At 38.1% G+C, this 24,526-nt stretch overlaps 2 protein-coding genes across 18 annotated transcripts in view; one reads left to right on the forward strand and one right to left on the reverse strand.

Moving 5' to 3' along the window:
* The window catches only part of ENTREP2 (endosomal transmembrane epsin interactor 2), a 168,644-nt gene that overhangs the window by 92,466 nt on the left and 51,652 nt on the right, over positions 1–24,526 (forward strand). For 6 of the 13 annotated variants that reach the window (XR_007379143.1, XR_007379146.1, XR_007379145.1 and 3 more), the window contains exons 8-14: positions 1,685–1,760; positions 2,556–3,149; positions 6,289–6,360; positions 7,217–7,545; positions 9,569–9,766; positions 14,696–14,817; positions 19,243–19,417. Coding sequence is in view for 5 of the 13 variants with exons in the window: in XM_048956418.1 (XP_048812375.1) it covers positions 1,685–1,760; positions 2,556–3,149; positions 6,289–6,360; positions 7,217–7,545; positions 9,569–9,754 (1,257 nt within the window). In the remaining 8 variants the exon portion in view is untranslated. The other 7 variants (XM_048956421.1, XM_048956422.1, XM_048956419.1 and 4 more) reach the window with 5 other exon arrangements.
* The window catches only part of APBA2 (amyloid beta precursor protein binding family A member 2), a 90,315-nt gene continuing 77,212 nt past the window's right edge, over positions 11,424–24,526 (reverse strand). For 4 of the 5 annotated variants that reach the window (XM_048956413.1, XM_048956414.1, XM_048956412.1 and 1 more), the window contains 5 exons: positions 23,507–23,686; positions 21,310–21,522; positions 20,383–20,502; positions 13,902–14,042; positions 11,425–12,556 (listed from right to left, as the gene is read on the reverse strand). In XM_048956413.1, the coding sequence (XP_048812370.1) occupies positions 12,485–12,556; positions 13,902–14,042; positions 20,383–20,502; positions 21,310–21,522; positions 23,507–23,686 (726 nt within the window). In that variant the 3' untranslated portion in view covers positions 11,425–12,484. Of the gene's footprint in view, positions 12,557–13,901; positions 14,043–20,382; positions 20,503–21,309; positions 21,523–23,506; positions 23,687–24,526 lie in introns of all 5 variants that reach the window. The other variant, XM_048956416.1, reaches the window with a different exon arrangement.

Below are 24,526 nucleotides of genomic sequence, written 5' to 3' on the forward strand. Positions count from 1 at the left end.
TCAGGAAGTTGTACAGTGCAATGAGGTCTCCTCTGAGCCTCCTCTTCTCCAGACTGAACAATCCCAGCTCCCTCAGCCACTCCTCATAAGACTTGTGCTCCAGACCCCTCACCAGTTTTGTTGCCCTTCTCTGGACACGCTCCAAGGCCTCTTTCCTGTAGTGAGGGGCCCAAAACTGAACGCAATACTTGAGGTGCAGCCTCACCAGAGCTGAGTAGAGGGGGGATAGAGATTATTGCAAATCTCCTAGTTGGTGAAAGGCTGTTACTTCAGCACAAGCAGCAGAACGTTTCTAGTTCCCAGAAGTGGTCTGCAACTTAAAATGACACCACAGATTTTTTTTACCATGTAAAAATTTGCTTCCATAAAGAAATAAAAAAAAAAATCTGCAAGCATATTTTTAAAAACATGACTAATGTTGCCTGTTCTTTGTTTCCAAGTCCCCTGTCCATGTAGTGGTGAGGTAAAAAGTTTCTGGTACTTTCTAAAGAAATTATATTTGCAAACTCTTAGAAGCTGTTTTTTAAATTGTATTTGGAAAGTATTTTTTTTTGACCACTTGATCATAGTAAGGTATGGATACATACGTAAAAAGAGTGGGCACAGTAATTTAGGTGTGTATATGCATTGATCTACACTGACGTGTGCCTTGGAAGCTCTTTTCTTAATAGGTTCAGAGTGATAGTGTCACATTCAATTTTTTAGAAGGCTAGATACAAATTAAGCTCTTGACTAAAAGGTTTTCAAAGAAGCGATTGATGGTTATTTCTTAAGTCTGTAATCATCAGTAATGAGCTTTTACTAGTTAATTACGGCCTTACAGAAGTGGATTAGATGCTTTCTACTGAAGATGATTATCAATGTCTCAGTCACATTTTCTTTGTCTTTGGGTATTTTTCATATGTAGTTACGAGCTGTTTATTGGAACCAATCATGATCACAAAGAACTGCTGAAAATCTAAAGAGGTTGGCAGCAAGGTTCTATTAAAATCAGTAGAAAGAAAATTTTCTAAATTTTAGTTGTCTGTGGATCAAGTTTATGGATCAGCAGGGCCAGTTCTGGGTTTTCTTCTCATAACTCTCGTAAGTGAAGGTAAGTTACCCACTTAGATCTGTTCTTTAGGAAAAAGATGACTCTAAAAGCAATCTCTGATAGGCTGGAGAGCAGCCTACCTTGCCAAATTTGGTTAAGTTTTGTTAGAGCACTTAGAAATACGGTGGATGTTAACATCTTGTAAAATAATTAGAGAAAAATAAATCTCCTATGTTCGTTTTTATCATTGATTGTTATTTGCTGTCCTGTTTTAGAGTGATACAATGTTGTGTGATGTGTGGGGAAAAAAGCATAATATGGAAAAATGCACAGTATTCAGTTTGTTCCTAATAGCAGCATTAGTTTTTAGCAGTACAAACACTTGTTTGGTAATGTGGGCCTGCAACCGCAGCTGTATTTGTATTCGAGATGAATTTAGCTGTAGACTCCAGAAAAGTGAAAAATTGCTTCATGTGTGTTCTTTTGCACGGAGTTGGTTCCTGACACAAAGACATCGTAAAATATATCAATCTGAATAGCAACAGGTAGTTATTTCACGCTGCCAGATGTATTGTTCAGATTATTAGCACTGTACTTCATTTTGATAAGCTGCAGATTGATGTGCTGTTTCGTTAAACAACTTTCACTTAGGTCACTGGTACTGATCAGCAAGTATCTGAATCAAGCTTGGGTGAGAGGAATGCGACCCTGGGCTTCAGCACACAAGGTAATCATAGCATTATTGAAAGAGAGAGAGCACTGAATTTCTGAGTGTACTTTTCCTTCTCTTCTGCCATTCCCAGTGGAGAAAGAAGGATTTGCTTCCAGCTTATTCATGGAAGAACCTTTTCCTAGCCATAAACAGATACGGCTGGAAACACAGAGGAAATCAAAGAGGAGTCATTTTTAACAAAGTGTGCTTTATAGCTACCCTGGAAATGTACTCACTTTGATTAAAGCCTCTGAAGCAGATGCAACAACTGTCATTTCTTTTTGAAGAATCATGCACATAACCAGCAGTTTGCTTCTCGTTGTCAGCAGCAAGGGCTGCCAATCGGATTGTCCACATAGCTTCCTCCTGCATGGCTTCTAGAGGCCAGGACAAGAAACTGCCTGAAGAATAGGTGTGAATGATGTAGATGAGTAGCAGCACAGAGCTGGTTTAAGAGTTTCTAAAAGAGGTCTCCTTAATGTGTTGGTTGATGTGGAGGGCATTTCAAACTCTGTCTCAGCTAAAGAGAATATGTTGAAAAAGAATAATGTCGTTATGTTAAAAAAAAAAATTGGGGGACCTGTCACAAATAGAAGTGATCCAGTCAACTACTGTAGCTTGAGTAGTGCACATGACACGTTTTTAATATAACATTAAATTATAATGTAGATGTCACAAATTTGGGAATAATGCAGAGCCAAATACTTACTTGGACAAGAGGACCTTTTCATCTGTAACATCTGTATGACGAAATTTGGGGGAGGATGACATTCGAAGCCTTTATTTTTTTCTGACTCTCCTCTTTTGCAGTTTCTGTGGAGAGCACCTCATTGATAACCTCTGAAACTGCCGAAATCCCAGACCACAGCTGCTCCTCTGAAGATCTTTGTTCGCTGGAAGTTCAAGGATCTCTCCGTTCTTCAGATTTTTCTCCCTCCTGTACAAACTGCAAAGGGGCTACAGGCCAGAGCTGCAACAGTCTGGACTGCAGCACGCGCTGCAGGTTCCATAGAACTCGCTCAGAAGGTTTTCCTGATGAGGATGTCAGTTTGCACAGCAGAATCTCTATGGACAAGTCTCAAGGACAGGAAAATGAAAACTCTGCCCACTGCAGATCCTCAGACTGTTCCTCAGAGAATTTCAACCCCTCAGAAAGAGAACTGCAGAGTACTGCTCAAGAAGGCAGTGTCTCGTCACATTTGAAACAAATGAAAATCTGCTGTGGGGTCTTTAGCCAGCCTTCTGTCCCTTCCCACACCGCTCCCTGTTTTGGGCCTGCAAATACTTCATCATATGCACGCAGTTCTGAGAGTGCTGTCCAGCAGCATCATGTTACAGAACACTGCATTTCAAATATTGTCCGATCAACCAGTGATCCTGTATCTTGTTCGTCTTATCTAGAAGGTACGTGTGGTACAACGAGGCCATGGAGTGTGCAACAAGTGAGGGGTGTTGGATTTATGCAATTGGTGCTGCTGGAAGTTATTGGAAACAATTTCCTGTGTTGACTTACCTGTGGGGAATTTAACTTCCATGCACAGCTTCTAGATTTGAAGTTTTTTAAGAACGGAAGTGGTAAAAAGCAACAGTGATGTTAATTTTGGATTTTCTGACTTGTGAAAAAAGGTCCTAGCCTTTCTGCACTTGTCAGAAAGCCATCTCCTGAGTAGATTCTTCCACCGCTCTGTTTCTGCTATACTGAGAAGCTAAACCAAGTGGTTGAACAGTTGCTGTGGTCTATTTGGGAAATGATTAATTGAGCTGTCGTGCTCTTAATACAGCAGGCTGTGTTTCCTGAAGGTGACACTGACATGGATGGTTGCATTGCAGATGCAGTCACAATGTGACTATATTGGACTGTATTGTGAAAGGTTTTAGAGTAGGAAAGGAGAAATGAGGCATACAGCAGGGTGATGAAAGAGAAGGAGAGCTTGTGACTGTTGAAAATAAGCATCTGTTAAGAATCTCCTTTTAGACAAGTAAGGGAGAAGAGAGGAATTATTGGCTGAACACTGTATCTTCATAAAAATCTGCTTGTTAATGGAAAATATGTGTTTGATTTAGTGGGGAGTGGTTTGATCAAACAATAACAGGAATGTGGAAGTAGCATTTGAGAAGTACGGGTTTTATGAAGGGATATAAGCTGTTTGGAGAGGTTAACATGGAGAAGTGATTTGAAAGCAAAGATGAAGGCTTTGTAAGCTGTTAGGCAGGTTGTGCTGATACAGAAGCATTCACTGGGTTTTCTAAGGCATCTAAGGGAAGGACTGACTACCTCAAAAAAAAAAAGTACACAAAATGCTGATATAGCTGGTTTTATGTAGAAGTGTTGATTCTGTTATGGTTTTTTCTGCATCATTATTCTTTTCCTATGAACTTCAGAGACCTCATACCTAGTTCAGTAATTGACTGAACTACCTTTAGAAATCTGGCCTCAGCATGCTGTCAAGGAAATGTAAATCTTTGATCTAGAAGTCAGTGCTTATTTTATGAAACTTAATCTGCTAGGATATATAGGTTCTATGAAGCTGTTGTGCAGACAGCAAGTAGGAATTTCAGAATCCTTTCTGCTGGGCCAAACACAAGAAGAACAGCTCTTTCTCTTCTAGATTACACTCTGCAAGTATTCCATATTGTGCTCCATATGCTCTTTGAGCAGTGTTTGACAGAGACATTAATGTAGGCAGCCATATCTATGTGCTCTAGCTGACTTCTGGGACACCTGCCATAACAGATGCTCTGCCTTTATTTTTACATGTCCTAAATACATCCATCATCTCTTCTGGAGGAGTGGCATTATTTAATTAACCCTTATGGGAATTACTTTGATTCCAAGTTTCTAGTCCTGTATGAGCTGAGAATAAGAGTTGAACATTACAGAGATTTAACTGGGTTTAGCAAAGATTTTAATAACAATGCAGAGATGATTCTAGAAATCTTGATACGCATGTGGCAAAGGGGGATTATGGGAGTAACTTGCATGTCTGTGTTGGCCTAGTTGCTGCTCTGTGTGTGGAAGATGCCTTAATATGAAATGTTTGAGAGGCATTTGAGTTTAGATTTGATTTGCATCTTTATTTCATTAATATTTTTGACATAGTAGGATTTACCAAAATTTTTGTCTGAAACTTTTCACTACTTTGCTCACCTTCCTCACTTTACCTTTTGTTGTCCATCATTTGGAAATCACTCAGATTGGAAGAGGCACAATTTACCACATACCAGCTGCTTGTGGCAGCTTCCAGATTTTTCACAACTGACTGCTGCTCTATGGATTCTAATTTCAAAATTTTGAAATGCTTAGTAATACTTCTGATACTTCTGTGCTTGATTTTAAATACATAGATACGTATTAAAAATGCTTATAATTCTGTTGGCCATACATTATGTAATATTGCAGTTTTGGCAAGATAAAGCCTGTGCAGCAGTGAATGTATGGCACCAGTAACACTGACAGACATGGAAGATTGGGAGCACACTTAAGGTAGTTTGCAGGCTTAGATGTGTGATGGTATGAGTCAGGAGAGGCTAAAAGAAAGCGTACACCTACTGTGCATGCTGAGTTGGTGCTCTGTCTCACAACCATCTGTATGACTCCAGTGCAGTATGCAGTGGGAAGGAAAATGAAAGATGTAATAGTGTCTTAATTTCTCACCACTTCTCTGTGTTTGTAGCATGTTTGCCTTTGTTGAATTGCTCTCTCTGCCAGAGAGGATTATGCCAGCTTTTCATGACAGGCTTTTCCAGAAGAAATGGAAGGAAACCTCTTCTATTATGCTAAGAAGTCTAAAATAGTTCTCAGTTCTGAAAACAGATGTAAATAGGCGTAGCGTAAATGGGAGAGTTTACTTCATCTTGATTGTCAAAAGCTTGAGATCGCAAAGACTGTGCTGATGTGTATTGTGATCCTGTGGTCATTGATCTGTGCTAGCATCAGAGAAACACTCTCATTAGAGGGCAACTGTGTTTAGAGCTGTGTTCAGATGCTCTGTAACCATTTGTTATTAATTGGATCAGCAGTAACCATAGTGGTCAGCCTACCCATCAGTTTAATCTGTGGTGGATAGCGTTTGTTGTTCTTCAAAGAATGAAAATATATTCATTTAAAAAAAAATCTGAACAAAAGACTATTTTTATAGGGGAAAAAAAAGGTTCATCTTTCCTGTTTCTCCATTATTTGTTTATTTTATTTTAAAGATAAACTATGTTCACCAAGAAAATACAGTGTGGTCTGAATTCTGCCCCTAGAAATCACTGAGCCTTCTGTAACTTCAGTACCTAGGCCCGAAATACGTTGGATGTGAGCTGCATAAGAGAGAAAACCATCAAGCATGGAACTGTATTTTTCTGTCTGTGTTTAATAACTGAAAGGACATTTCAGTACATAGTAGCTTCTCTTCATGAACGGACTGTTTGCAAGTAGTATTTCATCTGAGTAGATTCGTTCAGGAAAGGTAACGAGAAAAGATCCAAATGTATTTTTTCCTTGCTTTCAACAGATAACAGGGCTTGATTGTGCTCTTTTTTGGCTCTTTGTTTAAAGGTGATCATTGTGCCTGGAGTCCTATATGTAGACAGCATCAAGATGCAGGATCTTCAGCCACATTAGAAACAGGTGAGATCAGTTTTCTAAAGCAGGTGGATTTCTTTTTAAAAAAGTAATTAGATAAGCTTGTGATATAGACAATAAGATCAAGGAAATGTGAGGTAAAAGTCACTTTAACAACTGCTCAGTACATGCACAGTGTACAGCTCCGATGGAATCATATTTACATGCGTTCATAGAGCCCACCTACTGACAGAGTGCTGTTTTTGTACTGAATGTAGTGATTGGGTTTGTGTCACAGCAGACTGTGAAAAGGGAAAATTGATTGTTCCCACACCCAAGCATGAGGTGTGCATGCAAAATTTTCCCATTCTGTTACAGAGTTAGTTGCAGTGTTTTGGAAGCAGACTTTGATCACAAATCACGAGTGCTGTGACTGAAGCATTTTAGCTTAGTGTTTTTGCTGTCTCTATTTCTTGCTGATCTCTCATGTTCACTGTTCTTATTTGTGAGGTCTAACTAGAAGGGGAACTAGGTTCTTAAAGTCAGGCAAGCTAAAACACTGCAAATTACATGTATAACACTGCTTAGTTGGTGCTTCCCCTTACCATTAGTCTCAACTGAAATCCATTAAAGTAGACGTAACAAAAATGTTGGAAATCTATGAAGTACTTTAATTACACCCTCACTCACCTAAATACAGTCTTTCTTGCTCATGAGAGTAAATTGTAACCCAACTTCTGGTTAAAAATACCCATTTTTGGAGTGTTTTCTTGATTACATGTTGTTATCTCCAGGAAAAAAAAAAGCACCAAAAAAACAAAGTAAAACCTTTTGTAGCAATTCTTGACTTGCTTTTTTTTCTTCTTCTTTAAAAAAATCATCAAACTATTACTTTAAAGATATTCTTCCCCCCCTTTTTTAGTTCCTGTTTCTGGTTCTCATATGGCTGCCTCTGCTTGTCAGCATTCTTTGAGCAGTTTCCTACCAACTGGAAAACAGAGGGATACAAGGAACATTGATCTACACTTAAAGCCAAAGGCTTTGCAAACAGTCTCAAAAGGACGACCACACTCTTTAGTGGACCTTAAGGCCTATAAAGATACAAAAATTTTAGTGGCAAAATTTTTGGAACATTCAAACTGTAATCTCCCTCCAGAAGTACGTCATGTAGTGAACAGTATACGATCAGTAATAAAATCTGATGAGAGACACATGGAAGAAGCCATCTTCAGTGCCAATATTATAGACCAGGTAGGCCACAAATGTTCTAAAGATTTGTTCGACTCTGATAGACACATATTGTATGGAAATGTTTTTACACTTTTAAATATTTCAAAGAATTATTACAGAAGTTCTTTTATAATAACATGGCTTCAGTAAGAAACTTCAGTAAGTAAGTAACTAACATTTATCAAGGGGTAATGTGTTACACGCTGAGGAAGTCGTAAATGTATTGAAAATTCCTCATCCAGACCCAGTGCTGGTAATACCCTCGCCATCTCCAGGGCGATTTTACACGTTGGTAATCATAACTTGCTATCGCCAAGGTCTTTTTACACCTGGGACATACTATTCCATGCATGCATTTGTGTTCATATACAGAGGTAAGGATTCCAGAACTGACAACTGACTTGGATCTGGTTTTTTCAGGCAGCTGTGTCTGTACAGCATAAGCTACTAGCTGAAAAGAAAGAGTGGATAAACAAGTAGAACCACAATCTATCGAAGCAGAACAGTGCAGTTATCCTTAAACCTGGCTAGAAGAATGACAATGATCCTTGCTATTTATAAGAAAAATAACTGATAATTTTGAGCTTTTCCAAATGAAAGAATAGTACGTCTTCTTACCACAAGATAGAGCAAAGCAGATGCAGGGCTTGGAAGGAGTTATAAAACAAAGGAATTAGTAGAGGCAGCAACTTTTATAATCTAATACATGTTTAATAATAAGTCATTTTTGGGGAAGGAAGGTGATAAATCACCTCTTGATAGTAGTGTTACCAGTGATAGATATAGAAATGAAATTCCTTTTATATGGCCAGGTTTGAAAAGCAAACTGTTCCTGACACTGACTGACTGTGTTCAGGTTGACAGAAGACTTTCCACAGATGTGAATTGATGATTAAGGGTGGACACCTGGGTCTGCTGGTTTTACCTTCTGAGATACTTAATATGTGTGGCATTAGTTTGCTGATCCCTAAATGGGGTAAATTTGCTAAGTATTTAAACAGCATATAATAACATTTAAACTGCATGTGAAGTAGCTTGAATTTTAGCAGGAAGCACGCACCATTTGCAGTCTTGCTGCAAGATTGCCTTTTGCTAACTATGAAGTAGAACAAAGATGGAGCATTGTATCATTTAACTCAAGTCACATTAGCAGAAAAGCAGTACTACCATGACATACTTAGAGTGACAGTATGGAATCAACTTTTAACATTTTTATTCTTTACAATATTTGCAGGCCATTAAATCCTCAGGGTTAGAAAGCTGAAAACAAAAACAATATATTTAAAAAAAAAACACCATAATTTCTCACAAAACTGGAGAGTGTGAAGGAACACAAGTGTTTATGTAGCTCATATAACTAGAAACTCATAGCACAGTTTTTACCCTGTGCACATCTCTTTGCTCCAAGGGGTCACATGTGTGGGGGTTTTTTCACAGTAAAGAAATCATTTCAGGAAAGGTATTTTTTCAGGCAGAAAACAGCATTCTTTAATAAAAGTCCAGGCCATCCCAGCAGTCTACATAAGTGACAGGATTTTGGTGAAATGGCTGTGTAATTCGGATTTGTGAAGCAGGCTGATCATTCTTTAACTCCAAAATGTTTATCAGGCTTGCAAGGTTTTAGTTCTCTCCCACCTTCACCAAAGCATCTCTTTCTCCTAAGACAAACAGATGAGTTTAATTTACTCCAGACTTGCATTTTTTTCTTATAAAGCAGAACTGTCTTCTTTTCCACCAGTTTCCTTTCCACTCCTATACAGAGCAACAAGTATTTGTTTGCTCCTTTGTTGATTTAATACTGTGGTACAGGTGCAACACCTGATACCTTTAAAGTCTGACTTTGCTTTCCAATAGCCAGCTATGACCAGGTGTAAAAACAGAGGTGGGATAGACTCTGGGTGGGTGCATAACATGCATCTTCTTTGGTGGAGCTCCAGCACTCGGTAACTTATGTTACGTTCAGAGACCAGACCTTTTAAATGGAAAAAAATGTTTACCCTGTTTTCTCCACTTTTTCCCTCTCCATTCCTGCCCTTTTGAACAGGTAATTACAAGTTCCCAGCTGGGTGTGAATACCTCTAGAAAGCGACTTCAGGAAGACCTTCATCTTCAGAGTTGTGGTGCTCTGAGCTCTCCAGTGGCCTTCTTACGCAGGTCCCGTATCACTCGCAGTTTAGAGCGGGACAGGCCTCGCAGTTTAATTGGAGTTTGCCAGGAGACCAGCCTTTGAAAATACTGACAGGTATGTGATTCCAGCAGAGAGAATTAAGGAAGAAACCAGGACTGGGAGAAATGCGAGTAGTGGATGGCTTAAAAAGGAAGAAGTGTCTTCCTTTGGAATTCTACTTTTTTTCCAACAGCAGGAAGAGAACACCTGTTTTTCTGAATGTAAATTTCAGCCCTGAATTTTGAAAAAAAAATAACTGATTTATTAGTAAACTCATAACAAATGTTTTCCCGACCAGAAATGCATATATTTCACTGTACTTACAGAAATGCTGCTGATGCTGTCTAGCATTTCTTCAAAACCATTGCAAAACCACCACAGACTGGCTGTACAACTTAGAAGTTGTATTTATTTAATGTACCTCAAGGTGTTTTAACTACTATCAGTGTTTTAATAAAAAGTATTTCTGGACTTTGCTTTTTCAACAACTGATTTGGATAGAACTGTAAAGGTGATTGATATGCACAGAGTGCTGCTTCTAATTCATTTTTCCTGTGTCTTTCATGCCAGGCTAACTGATCTGCTGTATTATTCTTTCCCTCTTAACTTCTGCAATGTGTTGCCCCTTTAAATAATACAGAAGGCTGTGGTGTGGTTTATTTTTACTTTGTTCTCAATGGTCATGAGGTTGTTAGTGGAGTAGCACATGCTACTGAAAACTGACATTTTAAGTACTCTGAATTGTGGCCAACAGGTGCATTAGGGAAGAATGAAATTGCTGAAATTCTGCATTTCCAATAAGGTTTTCTAAGCTTGTAAGCATCAGGTGATCAGAAACAAGATGAATTTTTATCTAGCAGAGCCATGAACAATTGCAAAAAGAACTGTTATGCCAATTAGTAGTTTGAACATTTGTATTACTAAAACATTTCCTTGTGGCTCTGCTGCATTTTTATTAGAATTATCTTAGGGAAAAGAAAAAAAAGGTAAGTATTGTTGACGCTAATTTGATTACCAGCATAAACAGAGCTCTACCAGCTCTTCCGGTGCAAGATTAATCCTGGCTCTCCCAGAGGAAAATGGAAAGGCCTCAAACAACAAGATTCTCACAAAGAACCTACCACAAGTTTTGATGTTTCAGGGTTTTAATTTTTTTGCAGCAGTGCTTGTCAGTAGCATTACAGTTTCCGTTTGAGGTTTAGTCATATACTGCTTTCATTTGTGTCATTCTGAGCTGGGCTGACGTCCTTTGAAAAGGTCACAAAGGAATGTAGCTGAAGATGAATAGTTTAATTTTTATGGAATAATCCATTTGAAAGTATACCATGCTTCCATATTGATGTGAACTTACAGTGACATCCAGTGGCAACAAGGTATGCTATCGGAAAGCAGCAGTTCTAAAGATGATACATTAATTACTAATTAGAGAGACAAATTCTCTTCAAAAAACAATCTGTGACCTTTGCAACTGCACTTAGTTGAAGAATTAAATGGTAGTTGAATTCTTTACAATGTAAAGTTGTGGAACAGACAAAATAAGCGTGCTTTCTTTGTTACTTCAGATTTATTAGTGATAATAGGTTAATTCTTTCCTAAGGTCAGTTGCATGCAACACACTACTCCTTGAAGTACAGTCATCTAAGGATCTTTAGTTACTGCATGATAAGGCTTATTAAGTCACAGTGTATTTTCCTCAAGGTTTTGCCCCCTCTTCACCCTCAACCCCCTTCCCCTCCAAAAAAAAAAAAACCTAGACAAAAAGTTACACCAATTAACATTTATCGCATAAAGAATACAACTTTACTACTATTGTTTTTAAATCTACACACATTCCAGTACTGCTGATGGTGCTAGGTTATTTGTTGAAACAATTTACATTCAGAACACATTGCCCCCAGAAATAAGAATGCTTTATAAAAAAAACAACAGAAAACAGGTAAGCATGGCTTTCCCATTTTGAGCTCATATTAACAAAGAATATGCAAAAATTAGAAGAAAAAAACAGCCCAACACATACATTACACAAACTGTGCAATAAGTCATCCATGAAATCACTCAGTTAAATCATAAAAATCACAAGCATTAAAAATAAATATGTATCTAAATAAATATTTTGATTTTTATCTTGTGGCAATTATTCTTTATTTAGCATATGAAACACTTGTTACATGTTTATGTTCACACCTTGCCAAACAGGTTACACTTGTCATAACAATACCAAGTACTACAGTGGTTTTCTTTACATTAGAATCTAAAAGGTTTAACTGCACACATTCCTTTCCACTGAAATACCATCTATTCAGCACCAGTTTTAAAATTACACAATGCTCTTGGACCACTTTATGGACCGGGATTCTTTTTTTATAGCTTCCTAGCCATAGTTTTCTCAATTGCTTATCTTTGCCATTTGTTGTAGTCTCAGTCATCAAGTTTTCACATTCATCGTGTTATCAAACAGGACAGACATACATACATCACTCCACATAAAGGTTACAAATAAATATGAGAAAAGAGTTTAGAAGATGTTGCAAAATACTTCAATGCTTTACAAAGATTTTGTGTCAGTGATTATTGTCCTTGACCATCCTTCTCATCACTTTTTGGCAAAGAAATAAAAAGGAGAGGAAAAACAGACACCTGTCTGTTCCTTGTTTCGGAGTCCTCATGGCAGCTTCAAAGCCTTTCATTTGTACAAAATACAAAATTCTCTTCAGCTCTGAGGGCTTTGGTGGAATCGTTAATTCATTCGGCTTTGATGGAATCGTTTAATCATTCTCCTGCAAGAGTCGCATGCTAGATGTATAGGGGTGTTTCTTGCCCAGTTAGAAGCCTGAACATGGCAGCTGGCATAGTCTTCATATGAATCTGTTGGTTGATTTACACAAAAATTAACAGAATTGCTTTCTACTAGTTTTAAGTAATTCATAAGGCCCAGTTTGTCTCTCCCATTTGTTCCTACGGATGTGAATGTTACCAAATTTCATCCATTCTCTGGATGTGAGAAGCTGTTTTGCTGCATTTTATTTTTTCGATGACAGCTGACAGGAAGTGCCCTCATATAGCTAAGATGTTTAAATACTTTTTGTTGTTATACTCTACTCCAATTACAGACATGAAAGAAAAAAGGCAGCACAAACTTTTCTGAAAATTGAATCTGCTGCTCTAATGTTAACTGAACTTGCATTTTCTTCGACTTTGCTCCCAAATTTGAGGGTCATTTTATTTGTATTTTCTCCTGATCAATGAATGTTTGAACACAAAATTTTATCTTTATCACCTTATAATTTAATGCCAATGCAGGGATTAGGGAACCAGGTTCTTGCATAGCTAGCATATTTGTTTTTACAAAGAGAACTGTGGTAAGCATCAGAGGGTGTCAGGTAATCAGTTGTACAGAAACTTGCTAGCACCAGTAAAGCAGCTATCAGACTGTATGAGGCTAAGAACTGTGTGCTTTACTAACTGTTTGTTCTCTTGGTCTCTACATGCTGAAAAAAGAAAAAAAAAACTTTCATAATGCTCTCGTGTTTAAAGAGCTTTTGTGCAGCAGAGGTACCACAAAGACATGGAAGTTCTCTTGAAATCTACATGGCTTTGTTTCTGCCAACATGCATGGACCGCATGTACTCTGAATTCTTTTCAAGTACCATTTTCCACAGGAAAAATGTTACCTCCGATTTTTTTGCAGAGGAGGTAGTGGAAGATCTGGCAGGGTTGTGTATGATCCTATTCTAAATTGAGTAGATTTTGGTAAACCAGAGGATCTTGTTCATCCTTTGATGATTTCTCTAAAAGTACTGCAGAGAGATGTCTTATTCCCAAGGTAAGTTGGAAATGTTCCATCAGAGTGAATTAAAATACATATGAATTTTAATCTCAGCTCTTTGAACACTGATTTATTTTTACAGCAGGTGCTGTAGTCAGAAGTTAAGAGACATAGCTAACGTGCTTAATTGATTCCTTCCTTTAACTGACTGGTTTAATTCAAACAGCAGGCTGAGGCTCAGAATCATGCCACGCACTCTTGAAATGAATGTAAAAACTGAACGTACATCTAAGTGTTCAAAGATGTTTTGTTAATTGTTATCAGTGCTCAACTCCAATCTACTGAGTTGATGGTTTTAATACTATGTTAAGACATTTTTCAACTGATTTTTTTGACAGTTTTAAGTCTTTGGTAAAAATTGAAGATTATTTAATTAATACTTACCTCTCCCACTGAGTTAGACAGTGCCTGTACTATCTTCTCGTGAGCAGTTGCAACAACACTCTGTCCATTGATCTCAATAATACGATGACCCACTCTAACCCCTCCCCTCTCAGCTATTCCACCTCGCATCAAGCTGCAAATCTGCCAAGAAAAAGCAAAAGTTATTAAAGATTAGAAATGTCAAAATATAGCAGTTAATAGGATTTAGTACACCATACCGAGAGGTGACACCATAGGGACTTCAGAAGATACTAGCAGAAAGCAGTGAGCAGTACTACAAGGTATCAGTGGTCTACCATTTTTCAAACTTTATGGAAATTACCATTTTTACTTTCATTCTTCTGGACTGGAATGTGTAAACATGTACAAGGATGCACCCAGCCGCAGGGCAGGAGCAGCAGAAGTGGAGTTATGGGGAAAAGAGAAGTTTTACGTTCTGTTGGGATAAGAAAGTGATTCTTTTGAAAACTATTTCTCACTGTACCACCTGGACTCTTTCTGAAATTACCACCTTGTTCTTTCTGAACAATCAGATGTAAAAAACAACTAGAATACAAATTAATCTACAACAGCAAACTTTTCGTATACATGGAATAAACTGACATAAAGCTTAATCCACAATCCTTAATTCTGGGGAAACACTGATGTAGGCTGAATGAAAGGACGACGACGTGTTGGTGTTCTGTACCGAAAGGTGGAGCAGGGTCTTAAATGAGCACATTCTTATTACAGGCTGTTATCAGCAAACTAATTGAATAGTGAACGATGACAGCTTGTTTTCTGTACCTCTGCAGGCTGGAAAAGGGCACTGCCCTCCTGAGCCACCGCTTTTCTCCATGTTTTATAGTGCTGCTGAATAGAGAGAGTTTAGGACAAAGAAGGCAGATCAGGCCACTGTTTCAACTGGCGTTCACAGGTACCAGTAAAGACATACCCACAGTTTTTTGTTTTTTTTTTTTTAATTTTATGCCTAATATTATAGGAAATAATTCTGTAAGAATTCTGTTTATTAGGCATAATCTTAACAGTCACTGATATTTGAATTGATTCTGAGGTAACAAAAATGCTTTGTGTATAGGCAGAAGGAATACAGCTCAATGCAGCACGGTGATCTTCATTAAAAAACTGTCTTCTCTGCAATATCTGTGCTATGATGGGGCCTTCCTGTCAGTCTAGACAGATGTGCATTGGATGGAAATCCCTGCTAAATTGTTTCAAAAGACCTAAGCTGATGCAGCACATAAGGGAGGTGAAATTGAGCAGAGCTCACCATGCTGTGCTGTACCTATTGCTTACTGAGAAGAATCTGTTCTTGGAGGAAAAGAAATGAGTCCTACAGGAATAGCACCCAGTGATGGCTGCTTCTGCAGCTACTGTCAATGGTTATAATCATATGCCAAGAATTATTTGTTGAGATCTTATAGTTTGCTCTGGGCTAAATGTAAGTATGATAAGATGTGGCTTGTGTCTCAGCAAGTTTATAATTTAATTCAGAAACAAATATAGTATGTGGGAAGATGGACAAGCTAGCATAAAATGAGGGTAAAACACTGTGGTTGAGCAGTATTTTTTCTGTTTGACTACTGGTTTTCCTCGAAGTTCTCTTTGCAAATATCAGTGCTCAATGAAATCCTTACTCAAATTCAGGGTGTCTAATATGAGGAAGGAAAATATATAGATCTTCATTTCTTATCAAACAAACAAATAAAACCCACCTTCTTTAACATTATGAAAAAGTTTATCCTATGGTGATACTTATCTTGCAGCAGCCACTTTATAATGAGTGGCTGGGCTTCGGCCACAGTGACTCTTAAATTGCTTCTGCTGGACTCTAATGATTAGAGGCACCATCAAGACCTTTCACAGAATGGGCATCTTGAATTTCAGTGCGTTGTTGTACAGGTTGCCTGCCTTCTAATCGTAGCCCTAACAAGATAAGCTGCATTACACAGATCTTCACCTGACTCTTACACAAAGCTTCTCATTTAACTCACTGTTGAAATTTGTTCAGTGCTTTTGGGGATTGTATGAAGCCGTGTGACAGGACAAGAGCAGAACGTGCCAAAGGAAACCCTATACATACATTTTATCAAATAAAATAACACAGGCCATACAACCAACTGAAATAAAAGCTTTCAGAGCAAATGGAAATGTTGCATTTAACCCCACTGGCATAAAGGCAAAGATAATGGCTTGTGTATCTATCTAGAGCATTTTTTTTCTTCTGGGGCACTCAAAACGCTTTTAGTACCAGTTTCTAACAGCCTCAGACATAGGAAGTGGTCTCTTATTCTCATTCAAGAACATTATCCCTCTCCAGGGAGAGGATTCAGCTTCCTTTTTGTAAGCATTAGATATTTTAATGAGGTAGAAAAAGGAACAGATGCAGATCTCAAGTGGCTCTGACTAACTTCACAGATCACGCTGTGCTAGAGGCAGAGTGCAGATGTAAGGAAATGCATTGCACTTCTAGCACAGATTTATGTGGCTCCTGTATTTGTGAGTGACTGATGAAAACAGCTTGAGGCTTCAGTCTCCAGCCCACATACGTGAGATGTATTTGGCTGGCAAGTTTAAGGCGAGCTGTACCTTAAGTAAATGAGATTCAGCCAGGACTGTTTACCTTGCTCTCATAGTTGTGAAATATGGCAACTATTATTAAAAAAAGCATAACTAATCCGGATCTTGTAAGCAAGAGCCTGTGCTCTATTTACTCTGTAAACAGAGAGAAAAAATAAAGTGAGCCATACTAGTTGAATCTACTCAGCTGTTACGTATTCTGTAGTGTCTTAGGCAAGTTGCAGTGAATCCCATGTGAAACTTCAATCCCGTCAGTTTTTGCCCATTGTGTATCAAAATATTGACTGTAAGACAGTTCAAGACAAATTGTCTTCTCTGAGAAAATACCTAAATACAACCTATTAAACCAGGTTTCTCATCATCTCATACCTATAGTTCTCTATTTAAGCCCTGTGTGTTTTTTTCCTTTAAAAGTTTACACAAGTATAAACAAAGGCAAGAAAGCAAGAACTATTTATCAGTTTGGTTAACTTTCACCTAGTCTTACTGTAGTTTTAGATAGAATTCTGCTGGATGAGGGATGGGTAGATAGACTTCTCAGAGGAAGTGAATGAGCATCCCAGAGTTTGCTGAGAAGTGGTAGATTATTAGCAGTGTGGCTCTATCATAATGAAGGAAACAAGAAAATGATGTGGTGTGAAAAGTTGATTTGTGTTTGAATATGAATTTTACAAGAAATGTGGCATAATAATTTTCAAAAGATGGCTGATAGGTTGCTTTAATTCACCTTCCCATCACACAACATTTCTGCCACTTGTTTCATATCTATGCACGATATTTTAGTTTTTTTTCCCTAATGTTTTAAAGTTCAAATTTCAGTTTTCTTTTATAAGTGTTCAATGAAGCTACTGCAGAAGCTTTCAAGAGCCATGCAGAATATCTGCAATTACTAATGCAAGAACAATTCTGCAAATATAATACTAGATTTGTGCAGTTGTGCTGTTTACTAACTAAAACTTCCAAAAGCTAGTTCCTGTACTGCTCCCTGAGGCACCATTTCAGGATTTGCATGAATTAAGCTATATGGAAGACACAAACTAAAGCAGTCACCTGCAGCAATCCAATCTCTGCATCTTCCTGATATCCTAAAAAAACAAATCCCAGATCAAATACTACTTCTGTATGCTCAGGTTGTTTGTGGTCTATTCACAAAGACAATAGCTGTACATTCTGCATAGATGAGATAGGCAGCTTGAAAAGGAATTACCACAAAACTGCTATCAGAAGAGGAACAGAAGTAAGCACCAGATGCATGCATAATGAGGTAATTGCACAGCAGTAGGAGAGATTTAATTATACCTGATCTGGCAAGCTACTTGTTTTTTCACTGTGCTAATGCTAAGCCAAACAAAAGATCAGGATGTTGTTTCCCATCATGTTTATAACAATTGTTAGCATTTAGAAGAATGTTTTTTAGAAGTTAAGTGTTAAACTACCAGGAAAATATACTTTGCAAAGTCATATTTTCAAATGTTAGTTGAAGTAAGGAAGATGTTTATCTGAGCAAGAAATTACAGCACCAGAATCCAGTCTACTTAGCAGCCTAACAAAGTTGCTATTTTATATATTTAATATATTTACATTAAGCTCTTCTTTTTGTTCATTGGCTTTTATATCCAAACACAGACGCTTCATAAATGGAATGTATTTTACAAGCCCTTCTTTGTTTTCTATGAAGGGTTCCTGCTGAATTTGGTAAACTTCCTGTTGGATGTCATCTAAATGTTACTAATGTAAGAACAGTGATTTGTGACCATCCGTAGTGGTGAATACAACAAACGTCCAGTAGATGGAGAGAACACACCATGAAAGGAAACAACCAATGTGTGCAGGAGTGAGGCTCCAAGTGTATAAGAGATGGTCAGATGGGACAGCTTGATTGTGTCTCGGACTGTTAGCACCCTGCAAGGACATATGTTTCCTTTCCTCTGCCTTGGCCAGATTCTTTCCCTGCAGCCCTGACCCCCCCCGATAGTACTGTGACAGGCCTCCCAAAAGAGGTGATAGATGCACCGTAGTTCTGCTCATTGTTCCTTAAATGTATTTTCTCTTTTTATCATTGCACCAGCTGTACATACTGGACTTCTCAAGGATGGCAATTAGGAAATAAATCTCTGCCTCACACAATGTGCTGCTCTCAGCATCCTCTGTGCAATCTTGGAAAATCAGATCGCAACACTTGGGAAATGCTAATGCTGAGTGCACTGCCAGTAGTGTCCAGACCCTCTAAACATACATGTATGTAGGTGAAACAGGTTTAAAGGTGTGTAAAGGAGGACAGAAATACTACGATTGATTTTCCTGTATTTTCATTTTTGTAGACTTCTGTCTACTCAAGTATCAGAGTATTAATCCCAAAAGGGATACTTTAAACCCCTGCTTCTAAAGGACATCAGCCTGGGGGGAGGTATCACATCAGAGTATTTCCAGCTGGATAAAGCCTTGTAGTAACATTGTTCACACCAGCCTGCTGTGACCACACAACAATATGTGATCTTAGGTAGGAACACGTAGAACTTCAGTACAATAATTTCTCAGCAATAGTTGTTATAGCTGAGAATCCACTAAGGAGCCACCTGCTTCCCAAAGCACAGTACATCTCATAGACAGTATAAACAGGGACCTGCTACTCTTTTCAAGGGTGACAAACAAATCTGGCAAATTCAATCAATGAGTTCCACAGAACAGGGAACCACAGCCCACAGTCCCTTTTTAATGCACTTTTCTGTGTGGATAGCCTGATTTTATTTTATTTTTATAGACTGAAAGAAGAGGAAAAGGTGATGGTCCTGCATTGCAGGCGGTCCTTAATGCTGTATCAGCCCTCAAAAACAATGGGTGGCTACCTGAGCTAACAGTGCCCTGGAAGTTTGCTTTGTACCAGAAAATGGCTTGGGAAAGAAGAGCTATGAGAAAAGAACCCTGAGCTGCAGTGGGTGAGTGTTACTTGTCACACCTGTTCTCCTGTTTACTGTTGTTGCAGATAAACTGCTGCATGCAGAGAAGGGAAAGGGATACCTAGGCCACAACTCCTTTTTCTTTTTTCTTTTTTAAACTTGTAGTGAGAGAGGCTTAGCTTTAACCAGAGGCAGTCACAGTTATATTCCTGTGTCTGCTTTTCAAGATGCAGTCCACTACTGTTTAATCCAAATAAGTTCTACACAGTAGAAGAAAAATTAAAGCCTTAGTGAGACTGTGCTGAAAGGAAAAAAGAAAAAAAAAAAAGGATCAGAGCTAAGATTAGGAAGTTAGAATTGCAAAAATCTGTTTCAGTATTACTGCTTTCCTTGCAACTCAGGCACACTGATGCCAGAATCGTGTATATATTAGCTGATCCAGATATTGCACCAAACAACCTGAATTATAGCAGCACTTCTTTTGCTGTTGTTTATTTCCCATATGTTATCAGAGTTAATTGTAAGGTTTTGATTAATTAATGAATCAGAGTATAAAACCTGAGGTCTTGGAATGTAGGTATATATCAATATGAGTTAACTGCAATTCATTACAAAAAATACAAAATAAATTTAACGACTGTTTTGGTTCTGTGTAGAATCTCCAAGTAGAGAAGCTGTGAAGGCAGTAGCTGGTAGAGACTATTGACAAACATGGACATATCCAACCTCCAAACACTAATTAACAAATCATTGAAGTTGATGATAATTTTCAGTGAACAGACTTATGCCCATAAATATGTATGCAATACACATCTAGCTTGAGATGAATGCAACATGAAGGCCTACTGCAGCAGGCCCAGCAAGTGCCTGCAAACTTACACACTAACCAGGAAGAAGTCCTCCAAATCTATAGATTTTGAGATAGGGGCACGTGAAAGGAATTTTTCAATATTTCAGTGTATTTCTTCTTCAGAAAAACGTAGCTACTGACCACAGAAACTTACAATTCCATTCTGTACGCTGAAACCCAGCTGGTATTTCAAGTCTGGCCGTTTTATGAGTACAGTAGTGACGGGAGGGCAGCTGACAATGTTCAGTTTGACTTGTGTCTGATTCTTGAGACCCTGTAAAACATCCCAAAAGATATTTCTCAAAGAGATTTTAATTTGATCTTTCATTAAGTTTCCTAATTGCAAGACTGTAAAATGGTTGTTTTGGGAGACAACAGCTGGAGTTAACAGAAGTCTGTTGTTAACCTAGAGATACACGTCTCTATTTCATTAACAGTACTGTATTTCCTAAGCTGTTTGGCCCAGCAATGCCCATTAAAGCCTTAACTTTAATTACAATTAAATCTTTCAAGTCAAGAATTACTAAAACTGACTACTGCCTGCACTTTACCAGTATCTGGCTAATTAATCTGCTGCTGATCTTAGTTATATTTGAACAGATATTAGATTTCATCTCAGTACTTAAAGGTAATGCATCCTGAGATTGCATTGTGTCTGAAGAATCTTCACACATTTACTTGGTCTGTCCTACAGTCTACCAGGTTCCCATTCAGCCTCCCGTGAATTCATCTACATTGAGCTCAAGAGCAGCATTGTAGATTTTAATATTCAGATTTTAATTTGGAGTCTGTGGGGAAGCATGAAACTGAAAGATAATTATGCTGGACAGGTTTTTCATACATGGCCTTGTTTGGTACAGTCCAATAACAGAGGTATAGCCAAATTTTCCAGCTCTAACTTTCTGTACATTATCACCCCTGAACTTCTGTTTCCAAGTCTACATTTTGTTAGTGACAGATTCGTTATTTCTCATAGTGATACATAAAATCACATCTGCTAAACATCTACAGGGTTGCTTGTTAGAGTATCATATCTCTGCTAGTTCACAATCTACAGCTTATAGAGGCAAGTTTGGGGTACCTTTATGATCCCTTGGCATGTTGCAAGAGGTAGACCAACTAAACTGGTCCCATTAATAGACATAATCTGGTCCCCAATGCTTAGTTTTCCTGAACGGGCTGCAGGGCCTCCATTCATCATGTTTGCCAGGATAACAGTGGGTAGAATGGATCCCCATCCAGATTCCACAATCACTACTCCAAGAATTTCTCCCTTCTGTTTTTCTAGCTGGAGCTGCAATTAGAAAGAGAATTTAAAATTAAAAAAAAAAAAAAAAAAAAAAAGAAGAAGAAGAAGAAGAAAGGAAAAAAAACCCCTTTTTCCTTTGATTTGTCCAGATTTGGGCACTGGCATCTCAGTTGTTCCTGACTGACACCTAAAAATTGCAAAAATAATCCCATTTTTTGCCACTGCGTAGTAGCATGACTTCAAAAAGGCTGTTAGAACTGTATTTAGCATAGTTGTTTCTTTTCGGGGGCTTTTCAGGCAGCTTCCAGTTGCTTGTTCTGGGTGGTAAGGTATGTCCTTATGATAAACCAAAAACCCAACATTTCATGTTAACTACAGAAGATGGTGAAACTGAATACCAAATGCATGAATGCCAATGTCCTTGGAATCCAGCAATCATGGGAGGCTGCAGTGTTTTGTGGCTAAGGCAGCGCCTGGAGCACAAGTCTGAGTTCAGCTCCACCTCTACCATCAGAGTGCAGGTCTGCTCTTGATCTCAGGATTTCACCCTCAAACCTGTCCTCATCTTCAGGCAAGGACCTGCTGCTTATTATTACCATTAACACTACTGAATGCACTTGTGCCTAGCATGTTAGTCTCAGATTCCTGATGCGCTGATTTAAATATGGTGATGTTAACAGTTCAGTAATCATGGCGTCATAAAGAGGAATAAAAGTTGATAATATATTCTTTAACAAACTAATAGGAATTGATTTCTTCCAAATGAAAAACGTATCTACAACCTGTACTATGCAAAGTTTACAACTCTTCTGCAGTCAGATCAGCTTTCTGAACTCAAAAGCAACAAGGGCAAGAGAATCTGTACTTCAAAGGAATCACAAAGGCCACTTGTTGAAGCCATCTGCCAAGGCTTTGAACCACTATGCCACTGCTCTGTCACTGTTCAAACTTTCATAAGCCAGTTAGAAACAAAGGTGCTACAAAAAGTTATCTCTTTTAATCACTTTGAAATGTTATATACTTGTATTTTTATGTTTCAATTCTTAAATGATTATTTGTCCGACTGAATGTTCCCTTGTCTGCTACAGGAGACATGCTTTGTCATGTTTATATGTAATACATGAGAACACTTTACTGATATCTAGTGAGTGTAGTCATGTTACACAGCACATCAAATCCTAACATCTCTTACCTGGAGGTACAGGTGGAAAATGCTCTCTTTCCAAGAACACACATATGAGACTCTATAATGCTAAGAAAAAAAATGATGGAAGCAGGAAAACTGTGACTGAAGGATTAGGCAATAGGAATTCAAATCAAAGTAAGTTGCTTTAGGACTCAGCATGGGAACTCTGCCTTTGGAACACAGACCGAGTCCCCATCACAGTGCAGCAGTGTAAGGTAAGAGCAGAGTTTAGGTGCAATTACAGTTAACATGTTCTCATTTAGAATGCTCAGTATTACAATGACCTACATGAGAAATGTAAAGTGTGAAATATTTTGTTAATGTTAGGAGTTACAACTAAGTAATTCAGGGGTAATTAAAGGAAGTTCTTGCCTTTTTATGCATTGTAAGTGTTAAACTCCATTTCTTGTCACAGTTTTGCTTGTGTTCTACTAGATGAGATACTAGCATGCCCAGTGTCACAGCATCCTGGACATGTGGTTCTTTTCTCTCTTTAGAGAGTAATATCTTAGAGTGGGCATGAAAATAGATTGCCATCTCTCTCTGTCAATACATTGGTAAAACATGGAAGCACTTTACGTGGTGTACTGCACAGAGGTCATAATCAAATGGTGTAAGCACAGAGGTCATTTATTCAGAGGTAACAGTTTTGATCAGTGGAAGCAGAAAGAACCTGGACATTTTTTTTTAATTTTGAAAGTGACTTTAGTAGCACAGTTCTGATGGAACAGTGCATCTTGAGATGTTAAATCATCCTTAAAATGCCAAAGAAATTCCCAGGAGAACTACATGCATCTGAAAAAGACAGATCAATCTGAAATGAAGATTCCAAAGCTAGTTTACCTCTTTGCAGTTTTCTGAATTGGAAAAGTGTATGAGATCATCGTTGTACATCTCCTGGGTATTGATGATGTCACTGTACTCTTTCTGACTGAGATCCTCAGGGTTAATTCCATTGGCTCTTAAAAACTCCTGGTAAGCCACGCTGAAAGCCTGACCAATAGACTGAGCTATCAGCTGTGCCTATAATATAAAATAAGAAAAGAGCTGAGGGAAAGGTCTGAAACAATAAGAAACGAGACACTGGATTTAAGACAAAGTCAAACAATCCTGTGAAGTTGCTATGTTAGTATGTATATGAAATCACTTTAAGGTCAGTTGTATAGAAAAAGTGCCTTATATCCAAAATCAAATTGCAAACTCCATTAAAAAAAAAAAAGCCTTGTACCAGTGAGGGACAGTTTTCAGAGTAACACGGTCACAGGCTGTGCTTTTCACCACAGTGTATTTACAAGAGTGACGAGAGCTGTTGCTAAGCTTTCACGTGACTTCATGGACATGTACAAGCAGTGATTTTGGCTGTAGTGTCACTGATGCTTTTCCATCTTAGTTTTATATAACTGAAGACACTGCTTCAGTAAAAACGTTTTTTACTGCTGTGACATCTCTCATGTTCCCAGCAAACCAGTAATAGCTCCACTTGACCACTAGATATCTACAGTTACCACCTTTTCACTAATAGTGCGAGAGATGCTTTCAAGACCATAGCCAGAGCCATGAGCACAGCTTTCTCATGCTAACTACCCCAACCCCCCTGTATCTTTATTAGCTTTTTTTAGCATTTATCTGGGTGTGGATTTTACTATAGTATGTAATATAAGCTGACTTCCCATTAAAGTGGGCTGTATGGTGTGTACAGTTAATCAAACATTACAGTTACAGATATTTAGATGTGCCAGAATACGTATGCATTAGAAAGAAATTGACAGAAATTGATGATAACGACAGTGATTTCTTTGCATATTTACCTTACTGCACACAGATTAAGACACTAATGAACTGTCATAAAATTTACTTTCTGGT

Source organism: Lagopus muta, chromosome 10 (genome assembly GCF_023343835.1).
Source record: "Lagopus muta isolate bLagMut1 chromosome 10, bLagMut1 primary, whole genome shotgun sequence".
Classification (NCBI taxonomy): Eukaryota; Metazoa; Chordata; class Aves; order Galliformes; family Phasianidae; genus Lagopus; species Lagopus muta.